Source organism: Corvus hawaiiensis, chromosome 30 (genome assembly GCF_020740725.1).
Source record: "Corvus hawaiiensis isolate bCorHaw1 chromosome 30, bCorHaw1.pri.cur, whole genome shotgun sequence".
Lineage (NCBI taxonomy): Eukaryota > Metazoa > Chordata > Aves > Passeriformes > Corvidae > Corvus > Corvus hawaiiensis.
The window spans coordinates 21,123,232-21,147,000 of record NC_063242.1 but is presented as its reverse complement, the minus strand read 5'-3'; the positions used below and the strand labels follow the sequence as shown (position 1 = coordinate 21,147,000).

At 42.8% G+C, this 23,769-nt stretch overlaps 1 protein-coding gene across 2 annotated transcripts in view; it reads left to right on the top strand.

Moving 5' to 3' along the window:
* Positions 1 to 11,853: 11,853 nt before the first annotated feature.
* The window catches only part of CDH2 (cadherin 2), a 116,675-nt gene continuing 104,759 nt past the window's right edge, over positions 11,854 to 23,769 (top strand). Inside the window, exons 1-2 of one of the 2 annotated variants that reach the window (XM_048289424.1) lie at positions 11,854 to 12,023; positions 23,176 to 23,287. In XM_048289424.1, the coding sequence (XP_048145381.1) occupies positions 11,949 to 12,023; positions 23,176 to 23,287 (187 nt within the window). In that variant the 5' untranslated portion in view covers positions 11,854 to 11,948. Of the gene's footprint in view, positions 12,024 to 12,890; positions 13,077 to 23,175; positions 23,288 to 23,769 lie in introns of those variants that run through there. The other variant, XM_048289423.1, reaches the window with a different exon arrangement.

Here is a 23,769-nt window from a genome sequence, read left to right as displayed (position 1 = left end):
AATGCTGTCCTTCAGTTGATACTGGCAATATTTAATTTTTTTGCTAGGACTGTGGAAAGTGTTCTTAAAATGTATTGGCACCATACTCCATCATGACTTCATATAGCTAGGATAATGTACATTATTTTGCACTAAACACTGACATAATTCTAGTCAATGGGATTTTGCCTTGTAACAGTACTTAATTGGTGTAAAACCACGCTGACTCCAACTGCTTAAATGATCTCACTAAGTGGCACTGAGGTTAATTTTAATCTTGATTCTGTACTTCTGTGGTTTATGGGGCTGTGCCCAGTTTTTAGACAAGAATGAGCTAGGGGAGAGCCATGGCAGTCAATAAAATAAACTTTCTCAGTACTATAATAATACTTCCTGGTACAGGTTTTAGCAGAAAATAGCAAGTAAAATCATCTGCAGAAATGCCGCACATACACCTTTCTGAGGCTGCACCTGTAATTGACCATACACAAGATGGTCAATTAAAAACCATAAATCAGGTTCAGCACAGCAATTTAGCAGTATCAAACCCAAGTGGGTCTGTGTCACTTTATGGCACTGGCTTAGAGCAGTCTCATTGTTAATGAGGTTATTTTAATGTTAACTGTGTTTTCAAATGCACCACTCTGTATGAGAAAATGCACTATGGTATGGTGTTCCACCACATACCTCTCTACTACACAGTTGGGTTGTGTTTTTTTTCTCAGTGCAGGATAGTCCCTGAAGAAAAGAATTTCAAACTTTGACTCAGACTAACACCGTCCTCATTTTTTTGACATCCATTACTTTTGCCATTCCTGTTTTTGAATTGCTTTCTGGACACTTGAAGGAATCTTGAATAATGCTATGAATATAAATCTTATTTATACAAATAGGCTGTGCCTATGCAACTGGAATTTTATAGCAGATGGATACCACTGTGCAGTATGGTGTACCTTCAGATGTCATGGTCATCTGGCTCACAGAAGAGGAGTAACAGGCTCCCTATGAACCGCATTGTACAGTTGCATTCCTGATTCCATTAGGACTCATAGAGGGATGTATAATGACTAACCTTTACCAGGTTTCAAGCCTTCATCTCTCCAAATCTTCATTTACAGGACAAAATACTTTTTCATGTTGCCACAGGGCCTCATCAGTTATTACAGAAGGTCCACTAATATTAATGCAGAAACATCAACATTGCCAGGAACTGGAGTTCATTTTCAACAGTGTCCAAAAGAAAATCTGTTCTCTGGATAATCTAGATATTAATGTTGCTGAGAATTCACACCTCACTAGGGAATATCTGATTTATTTTCAGCTCCCCAGCATATGGTGCTTTCTCTGTGCTCCTCAGACAGCAAAAAAAATAACAGTTTGGCTTAATTTTGCTTAGTTTAAAATCGGAAAATGCTTTTGGTCCACTTAAGGTTAAAAGCTGAATTTCTCTCAAGGATGCGTGGAAAGGACTGTTTTACTCGGAAGGAAAGAAGGATTGAGTGATACCTGTGGGAAGGCCCTATAGCCAGTGCTTGAAAGGGTGCTCCCAACAGCGACAGCAGCAAAGCTTGGGGCCGTGCTGCCCAGCCTTTTCCTGAAGATTTCCATTGGTGTAATTTTTCCACTCATTTTCTTCATTTTGACCCCTTCCTGACTCTTTTTATCCAGTTTAATCCCTTGGTCCTAGCGTAAGAAGCTATTTGCTTCTCAGCTGTCTCTTTACGGCACTCTTAGAGCAAATATAATAATCCCCCAAACAGATCTTTTCTTCTTTCTTTTCCTGTAGAGAGGTCTGCTTCTCGATGGAGAACAGATACCAACTTTATGCAAGCTGCAGCATGACAGAAACATCCCAAGGCCTGGAATTTAGTGCATACAATGCAAAGTTACAGCCATGGATCATATCAATTGTGGTTTTGATGGATAACTAAACACTGTATAATTCTTTGGTTTGATGCAACCAAGATCCAGGCCCCTCACAACTGTGGTATATTCATCATCATCAGTTCTCTTCTGTTCTTCTCATCCTTCAGTTCTTTTGTTGCCATTTCTTAGGCACTGACATGAGGATCCATATTTGGAGGGATTTCTTCACTAGTTCTGAAAATCTTGTACGTGTTTACAATTTACTGACTCATCTCCAGGTGGGATTACACATTCTTCTCTTTAGAAGCTTACAATAAATTCAAGCAGAATCAAAGGGGACATGGCTGCTTTAATGGATATGGAAACTCAACATTATTTATCAGCACTCCTGGCTTCCCAAGGATATTTATTTGCAAAGGCAATCTGGTCATGATGACTCCAAATCAGTGTCAGGAGAGAATACGGAGATATGTAAAGTGATGAGCGTGGGATGGAAGTGGAAGACTGCCAGGAGTGGAACTGCAAAGAATGTATTTACAAAAGCTGCAGTGCAAAGGAAAATGAGGGTTGTTCCTGTAAAAGTCAGATGCCCGAGAACAAATACTGAAGGGTGTGTTTCTGAGGAAAGGCTACTATTCTGGGAAACTGGTTCTGACTGGGAATCATCTGGTAGCCAAAGGTGTGATGCAAGTGTTAATATGATCACTGTATCTGCTAACATGGGAGCACCGAGTAGGAGTCTGGTACATGTATTACTTCTGTTTTTCAAATGGCTGCAGCTGCTGGTGAAATACAGCGTGCCATTCTAGTATTTCAAACAAAATCAGAGGGTCAGAGAAGAACTGGAACATTTATTAAATTATTGGGAACTATGTATTTAATGACATACTCAAAGACTTTGATTTAGTTAGCTTAATGAGGAAAAGCTTCAACTTATCAAAGATAACTGGTCTGTAGTTCCAATACAGTGAACAGACACATGAAAAAGTTAACTCCTTCAGTGCTGAAAAAAGGAACAAGAGTGAACGCCTAGAAATTAGACAAGTTAGATAAATGCAGCTTACTCATTACTTCCCTGGAAGTGTTTAAGGCCAGGTTGGATGGGGCTCTGAGAAATCTGGTCTAGTGAAAGGTGTCCTTGACCACTGCAAGGGCATTGAAACTAGATGATCTTTAAGATCCCTTCCAACCTAAACCATTCCATGATTCTATGACATTAATCTGCAACATTTTTAAAGAGAAGGGTAACCATCCACTGGAACAACTTAGTACAGGTGACATTACACTCCCCACCACCAGTAACTTTTAAATGAAATTTTGATTTTTTTGTAGAAAAGAATAAATGTCTAGTTTAGGCAGCAACTTCTTCAGTAATGTTTTATGTAATATGATGTCAAAAGACAGCCTATACTTTTCTTCTTTTAATCTAGGATACATAACATTTCCAAAGTAACAATTTTAAGGTAAATCACAAGCATGCATAAAGAATGGCTGACTACAAACCCCGTGAGGCATTTAAGCATTTTCACTATTTATTTGTTTTTCTCCAAAAACTATTCTTGGCTATGCAATAGCCGTGGTGCAACGTAGGTACCACAGCAGTAGCACAAAGCTCAGCACCGGGTGGAAAATCCTTCAGCAAATCAAAGTGAACACTTGGGTGTTTAGTCCGTGCTGAGCTCCCTGCTGCTGCCTGCAGCTCAGGAGCTGTGAACAGACGAGGTTGTAGCAGCAGCTCATACTGCACCCTCTCCACAGCGGTTCAAAGAAAGGCTGAGGTGGAAAAAGGGTCTGTCCCTGACTTGTGAAGTAAGACTTCTCACAGAAGAACTGCATTCACTGGGAAAATGTAGCTGTAGCAAGACTTGCACTGGATTCTGCCACTCTAAGTCAAGCTTCTATGCCTGCCTCAAAAACATCCCCTTGCTCTGCAAAAGTTCTTGGCCTTGTTAGGAAAACTACTAGGTAATATTTTTAAGCCTGTGCTCTGATGAAGTCAAAATAAATTATTAAAATGGCCCCTCTGACTTCAGAAAATATAAAAAACCAATGAATATGATCCATTAGCAGCGGAGAAAAAGAGACTTTATTTTAAAGCCAAAGAACTAAAGTCATAGATTTTTTTAATTAGCTGGTTAGTTGTTTTCAGAATCTGCACATGTATTGAATTGTGATCTTTAATACAGAATATAAATTAAGGCTACAGTTAAAAAAAAAAAAAAATCCTTAATTTCAACTCCTCAATACTTTTTTTAAGACTCTGGAAAAAAAATGGACCAACTTTCAAACATGACAAGCCCTCAGGAACTCCCATTGATCCTGAGGTGAGAAGCAGCAGAGGGGTGTTTATAAGCAGGAAGAACGTAGATTTAGGGCTTTGACAAAGCAGCCGTGTCTCATCTCGCCATGACAGTTGTTAACACCTTAATCCAAACAACCCTCCCGCTCCTTGGCCTCAGAGTCACCATGCCACTTTCTAATCCACTGCTGGGCAGCTACCTGGGGGCAGCGCTCAGCTGCTCAGCTCGTGTGGCTGTGGAAGTGGCTGAACTAACAAACCGGCGAGGAGGGGTACAAGCACATGTTCCCCCCAGCTCTGAGCATGGAGACCTCTTGGGAAGAGACAAGGTGGGCAGCTGTTAACAGTAGCACACCATGGTGCTATAGGAAGAAGCCTTTTTTTTGGTCTTTTTGTTCAGTTTTGTTTTGTTTGAGGAGCTTAGTTGCAGACACAGCTGTGCCTGCAGAGATCAGACTTTTCACAGGACATACCTGGCACTGTGAAGACAAAAACCCAAGTCTCCAGGCTGCCAGGGGTCTAATGTAACCAAGGGAGAATACTCTTTCTTATGAATAAATCTTTAGAGACTTTGTAAAGTTCAGGTTAATGATCTGGTCATGTGAATTCAGACACCATTTGGGGATTATTTAGGCTTGCATTGCTGCAAAATATGAAGATCTCCAAAACGTCATTTTAAAGATGAAAGCCATTTTTGAGTCCTACAATGTAAAAATGATTCAAAAAGCAGGATGATTTTTTTAAATCATCAGATTTCTCTGCAAGTATGTAAAATATTTCTGCATGGCTACTTCACTGTGTCTAATTTTAACTTGAACTGAATTTTTGCAGACAAATTGTAAACGCTTTTAATAAGAGAACCACTCTTATTAATCTGCTTGTCAATAAAAACAATTTTTAGATGCTTGAATCCACAATTCCCTAACTTTCTAACTGCTCTAAACTTCCTGAATCCTTCTGCAATTTTTGAGAACGTTGACTGTGATTGAAAATGCAGTTTTCATAACTGCACTTTCTTTCCTTGAATCAGAAAAGGGTATCAACAGCATATCAATTATATTATAATTCTGGGCTACTTAATATTCTACCTTCAGGTTTCCAATAGGAAACATAATTATCAGTACTATAATCCATGAGAAAGGAAGGTATCTATTAAGTGTATCTATGGTTCATATTGACAGCACAGTTTCCTCATTGGATGGAGGAATCCATATGTTTCTGTCATTTTTTGATGAAAATTTTAAGCACTACATTTTTTTCCCCAGTGTTGCACCCAAGAGAAGTAGTGCCTCAATCCTTCCCTTCAGCTTACCCTTTGATACATCAATCAGACCCAGCTCCTCCCCTGTGCTGTTGGGGCCTTTCAAGAGGAGCAATAAACTCATGAATAGAGACAGTCGCTACCATCTCTCCCGTGCTTAATCCAACAGAAAGTATTAGAAATTCCAGAGCATCTCCTCCATTCTCAAAATAAGGGACATTGACTTGTTCTATGAAGATGGCTTGTTTGCACAATTTTTGCAAAACAGCAGTTGTTGGGGGAATAGGAGGTATACTGGATGCAGATGGATCTGTCAGGGGATATAGCTGTGAAACTCTCCTGAACTATAACAACATAATTTTCAGATCTGTAAAAATTCCAGATTTTGGCCACCTTTAACAGCAACTGAAAAAGGAACAACCTCAACATAAGAATCATGCTTCTCCCAAAGTTAAGTTCTATGCTTAAGAGCCTGGAGTAAAATCCCTGAGATGGCAGCAAGAATTTTTCAGCAAAATTACATGTTTTCCTTGATCTCATTCTTCTAAAAGGACAAAGGATTTTTCTGAAGTTTTCAAAAAGCACTTGGCTTGAAACTTGTTAACAAAAATAAAGGAAATACTACAGTAAATGAAAATAAGATTTTGTGATAGAATATACTAGGCAAATCTAATTCTAGGTGTTAAAATTCTATTTAATGATGAAAGTGACAATCCACATGACAGCTCTTACAATTTTATTAAAGTCAATTATTAAAATTTCATTAAATTATTATCTATCTATGCTGGTTTACTACAAACAACTAGGGTTACAGTTTTTAAAATTTTTTTACCTAGAAGATTTATAAGTAAGATTTATCTTTTGGAAATGTCTTTGTTTCTTTTTTGTAGGTGTTACATACATACCTCTTCGGAGAAGTCAACAGCTTCATTCACACCAGTGAATTCTAGTTATTGCTAAAGAGGGAGTCTGGGACTCTGCAGACTGCATAAATCAGGAAAATGTCAAGACTTCTGATCCAAGACAATAAAATTATTATTTGATATCGTTGAAAAGCCAATCGAGAAAAAGGAAATACTTCAAACCATAAATAAAAAAAAAGTATTCACTGAGGCTAGCTTTTTAAGAAGCAAATCCACCTCTTCCTACTGGCCTAATCAATATGAAGCAGCTCTGTGAAACTCTAAAACTTTCTGTTGTGGAGATTAGAAATCATCATACGCCCTTGTTAGAAGTCATCATCCTTTCAGTCGATCATCCTTTATCACACCATATGATTAAAGTCTTGTTCTGGAAAAGGTTTTTTTTTTTTTAAGCTATCCTACTGAATAGAGATGCTATGCTGATCAGAAGGTCTCTATCTTGATTTTCAATAGAAACTCTCCATGCCAAACACCTTGCAGGCAGTGGGCAGTGATGCTGAATGAGATTCCTGGAAGAATGAAATACAAGCAATCAGCTTGAATGTGTTGATCCCAGATCTTCACACTAAGGGTATAGACGTGAAGCCAATTACACAATATACAAATATATTGTATCACATCTGGGTATTACATATGCTCAGCTTCTTCTCTGTAGAGAAATCCTTTACAAATTTCATTAGCAATTAATAGAAATATAACTATGGTGACAGGTACAATTTAGCTATCGGAAAAGGGAAAAGAAAATCCTTTTCTACAAATCATATATATATATATATATACATATGTGTGTGTATGTGCATATATACACACACATAGAGACACATATATGTATATCTCAATAAAAAGAGATTAATGCTGCCGAGGCTTGCTAAAGCAGAAACAGAACTGCTGCATGCTACATTCTTCTATCCTAACCCAGCTGATTTTCAAATCTGAGCATAACAGCCCAATAATGCTGCAGCTGTAGTTATCTTTCCATGTCTTTCATTGTCTTGATGTGAGAAACAAACTGGAGACATGCAGAGCTATGCATCTTAAGTAATGATAGGGCCAGAAAAACCCATCAGGATAAATTGGTTAAGTTCTGTAAGACATTACAAGATACAGTCAAATAAATATTACTTACTAATAACATCACCTTTTTTCCCCTCTTTCTGAGAATATTTCCCTAAATAAAATGACAATTAGAACTTACTGGGTTTTTAGTTCATGTAAGTGATCAACATGAAAAAGCATATTAAAAAAACCCAACACTCAGACAGAATAGTTCAGGGTCATACTTATTTTACTGAAGTAAGCAAAAGACAGCAGCACTAACAATAACACTTAAATTATTCTAATTTTTAAAATATTTAAGCTGTTTTAGTATCTGTGCCACTCAGTTTTTCTTACCCACTTGATGTTATCTACATAAAACTGCATTCTTCTTCACCATACATGATTATTTACTTCCTAAAGCAATAAATCATTTTCCTGTGGTGCCAACAACTAACAATCTTACTATTCAGAAAAATCTCCCTCCCCTTAGGAATTTCACATGTGTGAAGTTGCTATACAGAATATACAAATACGCTTTTTCCCCATTGCCTGTCACAGACTACTCAAAATAAATCTGGAGTCTTAGGATGACAACAGAACCCAAGCTAAGAAGCACTGTCCTAAAAAGTTGGATTGTTGTTTTCTTAGTACTTCTTTCTTTTCTGTTAAAAGAATTTATCTGGATTAGCTGGTAGCATATGCAGCCTTTGCGTCATAGTAAAAACCATTCACTGCTTTTTCCACTATTATGACAAAATTCGTTAATAAGCATTGAATGCCCTCAGACCCATTAATTGTGTGATTTGGTTTGGAGTCTTTTTAAACAAATAAAATTGTTTCTTCTTATGTCATGAAGAATGCAAGAAAACTGGGCAAAACCTAATATGCCTTTAGTACTTTTGTTCAATACATCTATCCTTCCATCTTGTAAATACTTAGACGTACAAACAGGTGTGCATGTGTGCAGTGCAACTGAACTTGCTAAAATCACATGCATAAATGTCAGATAAGGGCCTAAACTACCAGTAAAGTACTTAATTTGCATAATATGAATTGAGGAGTAGTAGTGGCAGTACCTGGCAGATTAAATGTAAGAATAGATCCACAAGGGAAAGGGTCTCTTTTTCCAAAATATTTGAAGCCATAAGCAATCTAGTATGTTCCAAATTGAAACCATTCATTTTTTACAGATTTTCTATGAACCTTAGGAATGAAAATTAATTTAGACAAGTTGAAAGAGAGACTCAACTCCATGACTAACATGGGAATTACCCTAATCCTCTCTTCAACTCAATCATGGAATTTTAACAAGGTTTTTCTGGAAGCCCTTGAGATCTCCTAGCCTGAACATTAACTTATGTCCACTATTTTCATACTAGTTAAAACACAGCCATAAATGGAATCTGGGGCTGAATTAGGAGACCAACCCTTTGAGTTCTAAATCACTTGTTTGAATCTTGGCCAGAAATTGCCACTGTTTGCTGGGTTTTGCATGATATACAGGAAAAAAGTTGATGATCTCATCCTAGTAGCAGTACTAACTCTGAATTTCCAGCTATGCCTACTTAATGCTAGATTATTTCTGTGGGGAAAAAAAAACAAAAAAAGGTGTTCTCTTGGGCTTATGCTACAAATGAAGGATTCCCTAAGGAGTCATTCATGTTTGGAAGCAACGCACATGTTTCTCCTGTGCTCTGCTCTCCCAAACAAATGCCTCTCACCATAAAGAGATGTGGTGCAGAGATTATACCTGAAAAGGTATCACCCACCCCTGCTCTCTGATCTCTTTATCACAATAACCAGAAGTAGGGAACTATGAGCCAGAGAATACTTTTGGTTCTAAGTAAATGAGGGAAGCCTACTGCTTGATTCAAACTTTTTCAAGGCTAGAAGATTCAGTAAAATGATGTTGGTGAGAGCAATTTTTCTGCCAGCGTTACTATTCCTGCCAAGTAAATTTAAAGGCAGCAGTAGAACCATAAGAAGCATCATCCAGAGCCCAGATCTGGTAACTTTCCAGATATGCTGCAGAGCCTTTAGTTTTTCAGGCCTTTAGGGACGGATGGGTTGAAGGATGTGACGGGCCAGGCTCATTTAGGTGACAGGTAATTATTCTCATCGGACAGCTGGTTTATGGAGTAGTTTATAATGTGTGCTCTGCATTCTGTAAAACACTTGTAAAAGTGAATAAAGGCTCAAATACAGTCATTAGTAAATGCTAATATTTTGCCTACCTATCAGAAAATACAATCAGGAATCTGTTACTCAGGGAAAGTTACTGTTTCATAAGCAAATCCAAGGATTTCTCTTTGGAATTGCTAAAAAGACCCAACACATGCTCCGTCAGGTGCAAAACCGGGAAACTCGTCCTTGTAACAGGATCTAAACGTCAGCTATGCCCTTCTTGCTTACTTTCCCTCAGTCTTCGGCTAAATTTTAATCCAGAAACTCAAGACCAGCCGTAGTTTCCCTCTCTCATTGTTCTTCACAACTTGGGATCAGTACCAATTGCATGGGCTACAACTTTAAAGAGGGCGCGGGAAAGGAGGGAGGTGGCAGGAGGGAGGTAGCGGGGGGGGGGGCTGTTTTTCTAGTTGAGGCCGCCTGTGCTCGGCTGAGTCCCGTTTGGCGTTTAAGCCTTGCAGGTGGTGTCTGGCTCGGTCGGTGCCCGGGCCCTGCCGTGCCCCGCGGAGGCGGCGGGCGGCGCGGCTGCGGCTGCAGGCACGGGCGGGCGCGCATCAGCCCCGCGGCTGCGGGGCCTTTTCTGCCTCTCCCCTGCCTTGGGTACGCAGCTGCATCGCAGCTCACGAGTGACCGCTATTTTCAATTCCCAGGTTAATGAAATCAGCATCGTAAAAGCACGTACTTACCCCGCCTTTCCCCGACAAAAAATATAAAAGCAAATCCGCTGTTTCCTTTCAAAACATTGGGCATGACGGTTTGCGTTATTTTCTAAAGCGGGGGGGGGGGGGGGGGGGGGGGGAGGGAGGGAGGAGTGAAAGAATATTTTTCTTGCAAATTCAGGTGTAAAGATGCTTTAAAATAAATAATACCCCATTTTCAATGAACACTTTATGAGATTGTCTAGGGGCCAATGCCTACAAATCTTCCCCTTACTATGTCCCAGGATGGAAGCTCGGATGCATGGACACAAAACAACTTTGCCGATTGCCCTGTGGGTGAGCGAAAATCCGTGCCAGCTCCGCAAATGACCCAGCACTGGTACTTGCTTCTGTAACTGTTCGCTCAGCCGCACTCCCCAGCTCCGTTCCGCACGCTGACATTTTTGGACCCGCGGACTGCGGCCCCAGACAATCTTTTAAAAACATTTGCTGATAAAATTCAGCAGGTAGTTTAGAGAAAAAAACCAAAACAAAACAAAAAACGGAATGAGGGGGAGGGAGGATGGCTGAAGGGGAAAAAAAAAAAAAAAAAAAAAAAGGAAAGCTAAGTAGTAACAGCTGAGCTGAATTTGCCGAGCCACCAGCAGCACCGGGCGGCGGGCAGGGCCGTCCCACGGCCCCCGGGCTGGGCACTAGCGGCGCCCCCGCAGCTTCTCGCTGCACCGACTATCCCCTACCGAGCACGGCGGGGACGAGTCCTTCCTTCCCCAGCAAGTTGTCGCCCCCCAAAACATTGCAGTGCACCAAGTGTGTGGGTTGGAATTTATTTCGCTCCACCGCTCTTTCGCTGTTGGCGTTGCAGGGTCAACGGGCGCTGGCGCCTGCCCCGCTGCCCCAGCGCCCGCTCTCCGGGGGCCGAGGAGGGGCAGCGCTATTCGCAGGCACAACGGCGAATTTCCCCGGCGCTCACTGTGCCGCGCCGTTCCCATTGGCCGCGCGGCCGGCAGGGAGCGACGGGAGGCGGAGAGGGAGCTGCCAGCAGCAGACAGGCAGGCAGGCAGGCAGGCAGGCACCGGGCGAGTGCGTAGACAGGCGCACGGCAGGCAGAGGCTGCTGGGGTATTGTTATCATTGTACTCCGGCGGAGGGCTTTGCCTGCAGGGGGAGGGGTGGAGGGAGGAGAAGAAAGAGGGAGAGAGAAAGTGCGGGGCGAGTATGCAGCAGGGCTGGGGCCGGCGAAGCGGCGGTGCTGGCGTGCCTGGGCTGAGGCGCTGAGAGGAGCCTGCCCGAGCTCGCTGGGGGGCACCGGCGGGAGGAGCGAGGCGGGCACGATCCACGCGTGGGGAAGGCAGCCAGCCGAGGGGAGCCGCCGCCGCGCCGGCCTCGCAGCAGCGACTACTTCTTTCTTATCTCCCAGCCTTTTGTTCGCCCATCCTCTTCCTCCTCCTCTTCCCTGCCCACCCTCTGCACCGCGGAGGGGGCTCGGCAGAGAGACAAGCAGGCTGACCCAGAGCTGAGTTTCACCCATCCTCCGCCCCCCGCTCTCTCTCCCTCCGCTGCATCGCTGCCCATGAGCTAGAGCGGCAGCCGGCTCCGGCAGGCGGGGGCACACGCCGACCGCAGCTCCCGGCAGCTGCCGCTGCCCGACCCTCCCCGCCGCTCCCCTCGCCCCGCTCCGCGGGCTCCAGCCGCGCTCCGGAACTGGTGGGGGCCGCCCTGCCGCCGCCCCTCCTCGCCTCCATGTGCCGGGTAGCGGGAGCGCCGCCGCGGATCCTGCCGCCGCTGGCGCTGATGCTGCTGGCGGCCCTGCAGCAGGTAAGCAGCGCCGGAGGGGAGCGGGCCGGGCTGCGGCTCTTTGTTCCCCTGCGGGCGGCGATGCCCGGGGAAGGAGGGAGAGCCGGAGGGAAGGGGGGGGGGGGGGGGGGGCAGTCAGGCTCCGCTTCGTGGTGGGGGTCTCGGGGAGGGGGTAGGGGAAGGCGGCAGCCGCCACTGCCCAGCCGCCGGGGTGCCCCGGGGCGGCTCGTGGCCGCTCGCGCAGAGCCACCTGCTCGGGGCAGCCCCGCCACTCGGCTCCGCGCGGAGAGGGAGAGGGGGGAGCTCCTGCCCGGGGCTGGCTGAGAGGGAGAGGGTGGTCCCGAGACGCGAGAGGTGATGGGGGCGCCGATCGCCCCTCGCTCTCGGTAGAGCAGGTGCCGCGGGACGGGGTGGGGGTGGCCGGTACCCGCGCGCCTGGCAAGGAGCACGGGAGCTCGGCCTCGCCGCGAGGGACAAACTACTGGAGTGGGCGACGGAGCGACCATTCCCCCTTCGCCCCGCGCGAGGAAGGGCGGGCTGGGGTGCCAGAGAGGTGCGGGACAGGGAGCAGCCCCTGCGCCTCGGCTCCCTCGCCCGCTAATCCCTTCCGCGGGAAGAATTTAATCTGCCTTCGCCTGGGCGCTGGGCTTCCCCACCCCCTGCCGCTGACGGGAATTTCCACTGGGACGGGCTCGGGCCCCGAAGTGTTTAATTTATTATTATGAAAGTCCTGCTGCTGCCTCCCCCCGGTGGCCTCGCCGGGGTGCTTCGGGCGGGCGAGTGACGGGGTCCCGGGCAGGTGGTGGCGGGGTAGCGCTGGGCACCGCTAGCCGCGGTGTGCTCCCCGTGGGGTGCAGAAAGTGGAGGTCTGGGGCGAAATGGGAGTGACGGGGAGACGACAAAATGGATCCGGTTGGGGCAGCGGGGGCAGTGCCCGCGGGGCGATGGTGGGGCTCCCCTCCGGCGGCGAGGGGTGTCCGGAGCGGGCGCAGAGCCGGGGCACCCGGTGGGTTCCCCGTTCGCTTTGTGCTCGCTGAGCTCGTATCCGCCGCGGCGCCGGGGGTGGAGAGGGCGGTAAGTCCGAGGGACAGATGGCGCAGATCATCGCCTCTTAATGGTATTTACGATTGGGGCATTTCTGTCGGGCCGGCGGAGCGGGTTGAGGCGAGGCCGGCGGCGGGGCCGGGGTGCCGGGGCGGGCAGGGCGCCCTCCCGCCGCGCCCGCAGCGGCTGGCGCAGGGCAGGGGGAGGCGGCGGGCGCAGACACTGTCCATGGTGCGGCCCCGCTGCCTGCGCCGCACCGGGGGCGGGAGGAGCCCGCCCGGCCTCCCGTCTCCGGTTCTCCATCTCTCTGACACTCTCATCCCCTCGCGGGGTCCCCGGGCAGTTGAGTCCTTCACGCAGTTTCTGAGGCACTCTCGGGCTGATGACTTGCACCAGGCCAGCGAGGTGCTGAAACGCTGCTCCACGGCAGCCGGGCATTTTCCCTTGAGTCCTAGGAGGACGCGAGGCAGGCTGGCTGGCGTGACACGAGAGTGTCCGGCGGAGCATGAGCGGCTGTATGTGATAGCAGACACCCTATTCAGAAACTTGTGTGTGCCACTTACCGGCTATTGTTGAGTTGGGTTGGTTTTTTCGTGTGGTTTTTCTTTTAAGTCCTTACGTGTTGTTTACTGTTTGTGCTTTCAGTTCTGTTCAGTCTTCCTATCTCAATAAATCTTTAAAGCAGAAAATCTGCAGTAAGCTTTCATTCCATCTTCTTCCCCCCCCCCCCCCCCCCCAAGGCAGGTTTGAAATTGAAGCACAGGCTATGAATTAAGGACAGGAACTAGCCGCGTTGCTTTTATATCACTCAGTGTCACTGGCATGTTACGGTTGGGGAATCCAATTTCCCCCTTGTTTGGGTATCCATTAAATCAGGTTAGGGTTGATTTTTAATAGTGTGTAACAAAATTGGAACTTGGGTATGAAATCAGATTTATAGACCTGTGTCTGTACAACACTTTCATTTTAAGAGCTCTTTTTTCCTCTCCTGTTCTTCCATCATGCATACTGCGGGAACCTTCACCAGCTGGGTGCACTGCTAACTTTTTTTCCCCTGTCATCATACCTACTACTTTTGGTTTGTTGGAGGTTATCTGTATCGGGTTCTTTTGAAATGTTGAACCTTTTCACTTAGTTTGTCCTCTCTGCAACACGGTATCTATCTTTATTTTCTAGACTTATTAATCAGTTTGTTATTCGTTAGTGGTGCAGAAAAGCTGTCCTTATGGAATTACTTGAAAGGTTGTAACTGGAGCCAGATTTTAAGGCAGATCTGTGGATGTTGCTTATGTACAGGAAATACAGCTTAAGAGTTCTGGCAGTGTGTAACCTGCACAAGAAAGACTGGAATGAAAACTGCACTTTATTTTGCTGGTTAGCGTATCAGTATGAGTCTGGGAGTATTACATGAAAAAAATCCTGACAGGAGAGAGGATGAAAGGAGTGTGTCTTGTTTTTCTGGCTAAAACAACAATTCTAATCCAATGAAGGAATGGGAAAGGTAGTATGAGTTTACAGGAATTAAACTATTATTATACATAAACTGCAACACAAAGTCTAAATAAAGTGCTCAAAAAGGGAGTAATTTTTTCAAAATATAAGCTGATTGAATCACTCTGTGGATGTTGCCCGTTTCTAAATCAAAATCAAAATCAAGTAAACAATAAAGCAGTTTTGGAGCCTTTTGAGCTTAGGTGACTGGTCTGAATTGGAATGATGATGACAGGGCACGTAAGTTATTACCCTCTGCAGGCAATTTTGGTCTTATTCCAGGTCTTAGTGAATGTATCCAGGTGATAAAGCTACTACCCTAAATGACACTCCTGTTAAGCTGCCTCAGCCGAGAATCCAGCAGTGGCATTTCTTGCCAGCTCTACCCCTCTTGGAATCACCCTCAGCAGCAGTCTCTGGCAGAATTGGGGTGAAGAATATTAACATGGTTTTGTGCAGAAACAAGCAAGATCCCCTATTCTGGGTACATCTTCTGTCTCTCACAATATACCTGTGTCTTAGATTTTTTTTTTTTTAATCTGTATAAGCACAAGTTTTAGGGTCTCTGATTAACGACTCCATTAACAGACTCCAACACCATTAACTCCTTTCAAAGTGAACTGAGTGTAGTGAATCGAATGTATTTTATAACACATCTCATAAGCCCCAGAACAGGGTAATTAGGTGAGTACCTCAGCCTTTCTGGATGTAGATCTTTGTGTTCTGGTTTTGCTTTGTCTTCAGAGAATCTATTGGAAAAGTTAAATGTGGCAGGGTATTGCAGCAGAGAGCTCTCCAATCCTTGTCTGTCTGGTCTAGGTAAAAGTGATACCACTGACACATCCTCAAAATTCAGCTAATTGCGGAGCTGAATTTCTTTGCATATTAAACTAAATACATTATTTAAATATATTTTGTTGAAATGCTTTTTAAAAAACTCATTTTTACGTCCATTATAGGATAGATAAGATTGTGTAATTCAACGAGTTTTTTGAATTTAAATCATTGGTTGACAAAAAAGGAGGTAATTTTGTGTATTAAAATACTCTGATTATCTGGGCAGATATTGTAGCAAGCTCAGAAATACGTATTTTGCTTATGTACAAGAAGGTGTATATTCTTGTGTTGTCAATCTATGTATTTTTAATAAATGTGTGTTTTTCAGAGAGCCTTCTACTGTTCTGTCTCTTCCTGGGTAGTACTGCTACCTAGGCATGCAGCTAAGTGTGCTGGAAAGATGAATGTACAGTTTTATGATACCAGCTTTTAAAATATAGCCCAAAATTACCATATTTTTGAACTACATCTAGTCAGGAGTGTGTAATTCAAAAACTTCCTATATTTTATTTTCCTTTTTGATTCTAGAAGTTGGAGGACCTCCCATAAACGTCATTGGAAGAACCCTGTCATGTTCTATGTTACTTGGTTTCATCTGTACTTTTAAATCAATAATTTAATTTTATTACTTTTTTTAATAACTGAGTACTAACACGAGACAATTTTGTTGTGACAGAATTGCATGTTTATATTTAAAAATAGCTTGAGGAAGCTGTGAGTAAAGTTATTTTTACTCAATACAGGCAGTATTGTGTAAGGGACTTGTCATGTGGTAAGGAACAGGAATTTTTGAATGGCTTTTCCTGCTTAAGAGAATAATTTACTAGTTAAACTCTCCTTCTGTTTCTCATTGGTTTTGTAAGTGGTTTTTTAGGGGAACAAAAAAGTTTAGAAAGCTTGGAATAGCTTCAGTAGTTACCAGCACTCCCATTAGGATGAGAGTGTAATTTATTTCGAACAATGTACATACGGAAAGCACAAATCCATTCCCAAAGGCTGTGCAATCTCCAATGTTCCCTGGAATTTTTGTTTTAAATTTTTGCTATAAAGTGTAGGAGGACCCCATACTGGCCTTACTGAGTAGCCTGTGTGCTTTCACTAACCCAGTGGCAGTAGTTGTGCATAAGGTTCAGTGAGGACAGATCAGAGAATAAGCTGGTGATCCCCACAGGGATCGAGTCCAGCTGCTGACCTGCACAGTGCCACCCCCAAGAGTCTCACAATGTGCCTGAGAGCTTTGTCAAAACTTTGGGTGGAGAGTAATGAAGGCTAGAAGAACACTTGACATCCTTTGCAGGAACAGTGCTCAAGCACTTCTGACCTGCCACTGAACTGAGACTCACTCATTGGCCAAGTTAACACTGGCATACAATGAGGCGAATCTTGAGAGGCGAGAAATGTACATTATTGCAGGATGAGTTTAAGGAAGATCTGTGTTTTCCTCAACTGCATTTATAGTGAGCGAGCTCAGAGGGACCTTTTTCACCTGGGTGTTGGACCATGTTGCTGTTCACCTTGGTATATAACCTAAGTGAGCGTGGTTCATCATTTGATTTGATCCTGCAGTTCTTGTTGAAAGATCATGGGAGCTCTGTCTGAATAAAGAAGGGAAATTAGGCTTTCTGTTTTTAAATGGCTTATGAAAACAGATACAGGATCAGCAGCTTCCAAGATGGAAGGTAATTCGCTGCCAAATCTTTTCAGCATTTCACTTAAACTATTTGGTTTTAGTCAGTATTCGTGTATTTAATTAAATACCATGTTTCCAAAAGGCGCGTTTATCCTCTCCTCTAGGCACTCCTTGACATATTTAAAAAATATATTTTTACCAACAGACTCCTCTAGGGACTCTCCCATTCCTTATAATTAGCATATAATTATCACCCAGCAGCTGAAGACATAGTTAAAATTTTGTGATCCCCCCCCAAAAGAGGCCTTCCAAGGCTTCCCCAAAGGTCAGAAAAAAAGCAGCATCCTCCTGTATGGAATAGCAGCAGTTTCATGGGCTGAGATGTTCAGTGTGAGCAATACAATGGCTATTATCAAATCAGAGAGAGGTCATTTCTTGTAGAGAAATTAGAATGTATGGGCAAATACAGGACCAATTTTTTTAAAAAAATTGCTATTAAAGCAATGTAACTTAGACATACAGAAGTTTTTGTCATTTGTTTTTGTCATTCCAGTTGAAATTTTAAGATTTCCTTCTCTAACCTGTGGCTTACCCGAAAAACCATGTGTTTTGGAAGATGCAACCAGTCCCACGTTCTCCTAGTTGAGGGAGAGGGAAAGTCCAAACTTGGGTTATGGCTTTGAGCTATGTGGCATATACTAAATAATCGTCTCAATTTTTAATACAGCAAATGAACGTTGTCTCTCAGTGGGGGTTAACAGGATAGGCTGTGAACATGGTTTGTATAGCTGGGGGATGAACAGATGCAGAGCAGCATTGCAGAGCAGGGCTTGGTGGTGCTGGTGGACGAGAGGCTGGACGTGTCCCAGCGTTTCATGCCCACAGCCCAGAAAGCCAAACATGTCCTGGGCTGCATCAAAAGCAGCATGGCCAGCAGGGCGAGTGAGCCAGTTCTGCCCATACTCCTCCCTAGTGAGACCCTACGTGGAATACCGCATCCAGGTCTGGGGTCCCCAGCACAGGAAGGATGTCAGCCTATTGGAGTGAGTTCCGACTAGGGTCATGAAGATAATCATAAGGTGGGCATGGAGCACCTTTCTTGTGAGAAAAGGGTGAAAGAACTGTGTTTGTTCTGCCTGGAACATTGGAGTGACCTAATTTTGGTCTTCTGGTACCTGAAGAGACCCTAAAAGAAAGATGGAGAGAAACTTTTTACATGGGCATGTGGTGATAGGGCAAGTAGGAATGTCTACAAACTGGAAAACAGTAGGTTTAGATTAGTTATTCTTTGCTGTGAGGGTGGTAAGGCAGTGGAACCAGTTTCCCAGAGTAGTTGTAGATGCCGCATCTCTGGAAGTGTTCAAGGCCAGGTTGCATGGGGCTTCGAGCAGCCTGGTTTAGTGGAAGGTGTCCCTGCCCCATGGGCAGGGAGGGTGGAAATAGATGACTTATAAGGTTCCTTCCAACTCAAGGCATTGTATGATTCTATGAATCTTTGGTGGTTTAAGGCAAGTTGTTTTAAACCAGATGGTAGCATAAAAGTTGCAGATTCTCTTACTTGGGGAAGGTGCTTGAGAGCTATAAGTGTTGGTTTAAGAAACTGGATTTTCTGATCTAAAATCCCGCAGTTCATGAAGTAGAGTGCTGATTAGAATTGAAGATGGTATAACGAAAGCCCTTTCTGCTGTAACTGAATGACCTCTGGGAGGATGTAGCCTGGCACCCACTTTGGAAGCTTTTGGCTTCCAGAACAATTTGAATGAAAGGCACTTTTCTTTTTCTCTAGTTGCACTCCATGGTTGAAAACAAATTGTACTTGACTACATTTGCTGAAGTACTGAGTACTGTGAGAGTATAAACTGTTGGCAGCTTTGTTTGCAGCAAGTTGGAGATTTAAGAAAGAGTTGCTGAACATTTTGAATTCTAGCATCTAAAGCTTTTCAGAGATGTTTCTATCATCTTGCAGGATATCTTTCTCATGGCTTATGGTAGTAAGTAGAAACTTGTTATTAAATAACACCACCTCTTACAGCATATCCCAGTGTGTTAGATAATGTCTGTACACAAAACTAAAAATGGACAGAACAATCTCTAGAGTTGCAGCCTAAGTTGCAAGTGGGTACTGGGTACCATCCTGGCTTTTAAATTAATGAAGAAACACCCAGTCTTTAAACACAGTCACAAATACTTCTGTGATCTGTGCTTAAGTTGAATATTACTGTGGTAATTGCAAATTAATGTTGGTTATTAAGGAGGAAGAGCTCAAATACTCCGTTCTTGCTTTATCATGCATATAATTATGTCAGACATTGTTTTGAACTTCACACAGTAATGTCCTGTGAATTGGCCAGCCTTGGCAGTTGGTGACTGTACTATGTTCAATTATGCTGTATAGTATGATATTTTCTTTGATGCATACTGCTCGGTTTCTCATTTTACTACCTAGGCTTCTTTTCCCATAGGAGTAAATTACATTGACTCTAAAAGAAAGCAGTTTTCCAAAAACAACTTGCCTTGCATTTTGGTAGAGTTGCTGTTAAGAAATCTTGTGTTGTAGTACATGTAGAGGCAAACAGTGGAGGACACTTGGATATTTCAGATTGGTAGCTACTACTGAGCGCCAGTGGTGTATGGCATATGCAGAGGAGGTGGTGAAATAACAGTTGGAAATTGATGTTCCTTTAAATGGATGTTTCCAGATATTTGGAATTATACTTTAAATGTGTCTACTTTTTAGAAACAATGGAAATTGGAGAGACTTGTGAGTCTAGATCTGTCAGTACTATTGAAGAAATTCTGCCTGGCTTGATTCTTGTTTCAGTTAGAAACTTCTCAAAACTTTGAGGCCTGTATTCTTGGAAGACTTTTACTGGTGGTATTTAGAAAAAGATGTAAATGCAAATCCCTTAGAATTATACAGTTGAGATTGTAAACAGGTTATGGTGCTTTTGGTTTTGATTTTTGTTGTTTTTTGTTTTAAATCGAGCTGGAATACAGCTTTGGAATTAAACCACAGATTTCATATCTAGAGATGAAACTAAAGTAACGGAGGAGCAGGGTGTCAAAACTGCAGGCTTAACTGCCTAACTGTATCAAAGTGGTGAATTCGTTTAATTGATTGAATAACAGTTTTGACAGAAGACTTCTAATTTACATCATGTTGCTTCATAATTGGCATTTTCCTGTTGCATTTAATCTGTGATCTACAGTACTGAGTTTATATGCATGATCTGATACCATGTGTGACTAGCTCTCTAGCATCTGTAGATGGTAATGCTTATCACTCATTTACCAGTTAAAAATGGCTAAACAAGTCATAAAGGATGAGGAAAGCAGAATAGTTTTTTAGAAGTAACTCTATTTTGCTGTCGCAAAGTCTGTTTGTACTTGAGAGGAGAATTTTCCAAGTTCTGAGCTTGTTCAAAGCTTTGTGACTCCACTGAGTAGGTTTCACGTGGGTACAAGCTAAGGTAATTGCTTTCTGTCTTAAAAAGACAAGGGGTTTTTTAGGTAGTGTCCTTCTGTAGATGAATGTACAAGTAATATTATCTTAAATTTGAAAGTGTCTTGGGAATTGTACTAATCACACAAAGTCCTGTAAATTATAATAATGTGTCCCATAATCTTCACTAGCTTTCGCCTTTTGCCCCAGATAAGGGGATAAAAATATTTCAGCATCCTTCTTTTCTTAGAGTTAAAATGGTTTAAGTCTTGCAGTACTCTTAGGCTGAACTTGCTGTGACCCAGTGTGTCTGAAGTTGCAACTTCTACTTAATTCAGAATGCTTAACACTGGGCGATTAAGAATTGCTGAAAATTTGAATTCTTCCTTCCCTTGTGTTTTTATTCTGAAACAATCTTTACAAAGTGCTGTTTCTGGAGAGCAGAGTACAGTCTTTTGTTTCTGGATAAAATTGATGGCTGCAAATGAAAGAATAAAGAAGGCTTTCTATTCATGTTCCCCAGCCTTTGTTTCAGTGGGCATTGTTTCAGTTTATGAGAGCTGTTTAGTACTATAGATTACTGGAAAGGCTGAAAGATTCCCAAGCACATCAGTGCACACTTGTTAAAATCCTGCTATCTCCTCAGCTGCCCACCCAGTACCTTCTTGTTTCAAAGATACTGTGAAAGACTTTTATTTCCTTTTCTGCCACATTTACTTTGAAGTCACCTTTTGTACAGTAGTTTAAATGAGTCTTACTATTTTTCTTTCAAATTATGGAAACTTTATCAAACCTGTGATTTGAGTTCTAAAACTGAGAAAACTGGCTGGTTGAAATTTTCGTTATTTTTGATTTCCCATCTTTTTATCTTAAAAACTCAATATGTAAATAGATTTTTGGCACTTAGCTACAGATCCAGGTTCCGGTTTTGTAGGTAACATAGTCCTGTGATAGCTAAACTGTTGCTTTATTTGCTTTCACTTTAGGGTCTCCATATAAACATATTAAAGTACATAAGCATTTGTACAGAGGTGAGATGATACCCATGTAGAACTTCAGTCAGAACAGTTTAAGTTAACCTGAAACTTGATAGACAGGTTCATTTACTGAGTGCATACCTGGAGAGTGCATTAACCTGTGAGTTAGTAAATTTGTTTGTTTGTTTGTTTTTGCTAGTGTCTGTGACTCTGTTGGTGTAAATGCAATGCAATGGGATACATATGCCTCCTTGTACTAGTGATAAAATTGTTCCAACTGGGCTTGGTATGCTGAGTTTGGCCATGTTTGTAAGTGGAGGGATTACGCTTCCTCCTAGTCCCTTTTCCCTGAGGAAACCCTTGTGGTTTGAGGTGCTCCTGTCCCCCCTCTGCTTTAATGCTCTCTTTCCCTGAGGTTACTGTGGTGAATGGGTGTTAACACCATCTTCTCCTCTTTCTCCCTTCCTTTTTTATTTTTTCCTGTAGGGCTTTCTTTGCAAGTGTATTCAGACATGCGTACGTGGCCTTGAGTAGGTCTGCTTGATGGAAGCCCATCTGGGAAAGCAAACAGGAAAATCTAATTAAAGTCTTAATCAGATTTAAGTATGATATAATCACACAGTTGCTTGTGCTGTCCAAGACCATGTACTACATCTGGGCATGCACGTGGATAGGCTTTTGTTTTGCATGTAGGTGTGTTTGAGATTGTGTGAGGGCTGTCAGGATTTCTTGGATGTATCTCAGCCCAGGCTGGCATGGGAAATGACCTCTCTGCTGTGTGCAGTGTGAAAGAGGTTTTTCTAATGGATGGTCATGTAGCCACATGTAAGGTGAGCCATTGTCTTGTGCAGCACTGAAACAAGCCAAAAACAATCCACTGAAAAGAAGTCTTAGTCCTTTGCCACATAAAATGTTTGATTTTGTTGGTTGTTTTTTTTTTTTTTCCAAATAGGCAACAAACTGTCCTGGAAAACAGCTTTGCTACCAGAAGTATCTTCTGAACATGGAAGACTACAGAACAAACAAATTTCCAAATGCTGTATTATATTTCTTAATAAAAAGGCATTTATGAAACTCTTTTAAGAATGTGATTTGAGGGCAAACTTTTTTAATAAGTGAGAGAACAAACAGTTTCAGTGGCTGAGCTCTTCCATTGTGCAAATTTGATGAGCTACTCTCCTTTTAACTTAATGTCCCTTTGAAATAGGAGATTGCATTGGAAACGTTTGACTTTATATGGTATCTGTTTGAACGTGAACACTAATGTAAGTTCTGTTAAGTTACTGCAAATGTAACATTTTGTCTTAGTTTACTTGTTCTAGTGCAGCCTCACATAGAAATACTCTAAATAAAGCATCTTAAAGCAGTGGTTGAAGTTATTCCTCTTAAGTAATCTAGCTGTGAAAAAGTTGCCAGTGGGTTTTATGCAACATTTATTTCCAGATGAAGGAATGTTTTTGTTCCCCTTATGATTCTCCTTCAGTTTCGATGTCTGGTTTAGTGGAAATGTTCAGTTGTCAGAAGAATCAAGACGGTGTATTATTTAGATCTTACCAGACAAGTGGGATTTGTTCCTTCCATTCCAGTTATCAGAAAGATTAACCCTTTGCCCTTGCGGTCCTAATTGCAGTCATTCAAAAACAAAGATTCTGCTTGTACAAGACAGCACCAAAGTGGGGTGTGTGCCAATTAGAATGTTTCTCTGGTGAATGTGGGTTGCAAGTATTACATAAATTTTGTCTTGTGTTTCAGGCACCGATAAAAGCAACCTGTGAAGATATGTCATGCAAGACTGGATTTCCTGAAGATGTTCACAGTGCAGTAGTATCAAGGAGTGTACATGGAGGGCAGCCTCTTCTCAATGGTATTGTTAGAAAACATATTGAACTTTTTTGTTTCTCCTACTTGTAGTCATAAGTCACTCTGGAGCATTTTCATCCTTAAGTAGGATACAAACACTTGCAGGAAAGAACATCAGCTGCCCTATGATTATTTCTTGATCACTGTCACGGGATTTGGAAAATCTGTTGGCATTAGTGACCGCACATGCACCTCTGACTGTAATTTGAAAACACTGAGTGTTGCAAAACTTCCCATTATTATCCTCTAATTCTCAGCACAGCATTCACATTGATGTTTCTTACTACCACTGATAATAGCTATGCCATCAGTCTGTACTTAGAGCTTGTGTGTGTATGTATGAGGAGGTAAAGAAAATTTCCTTTCTGCTTTGCATCTCTCATAGAAGAACTGCAGTTACACCCAGTCCTAGTGCTCATGTTAATGCAGAGGGAGTTTCCTTACTGCTTTTTCATGGCAATCTGAGGAGAGTCACCTGTGGAAAGC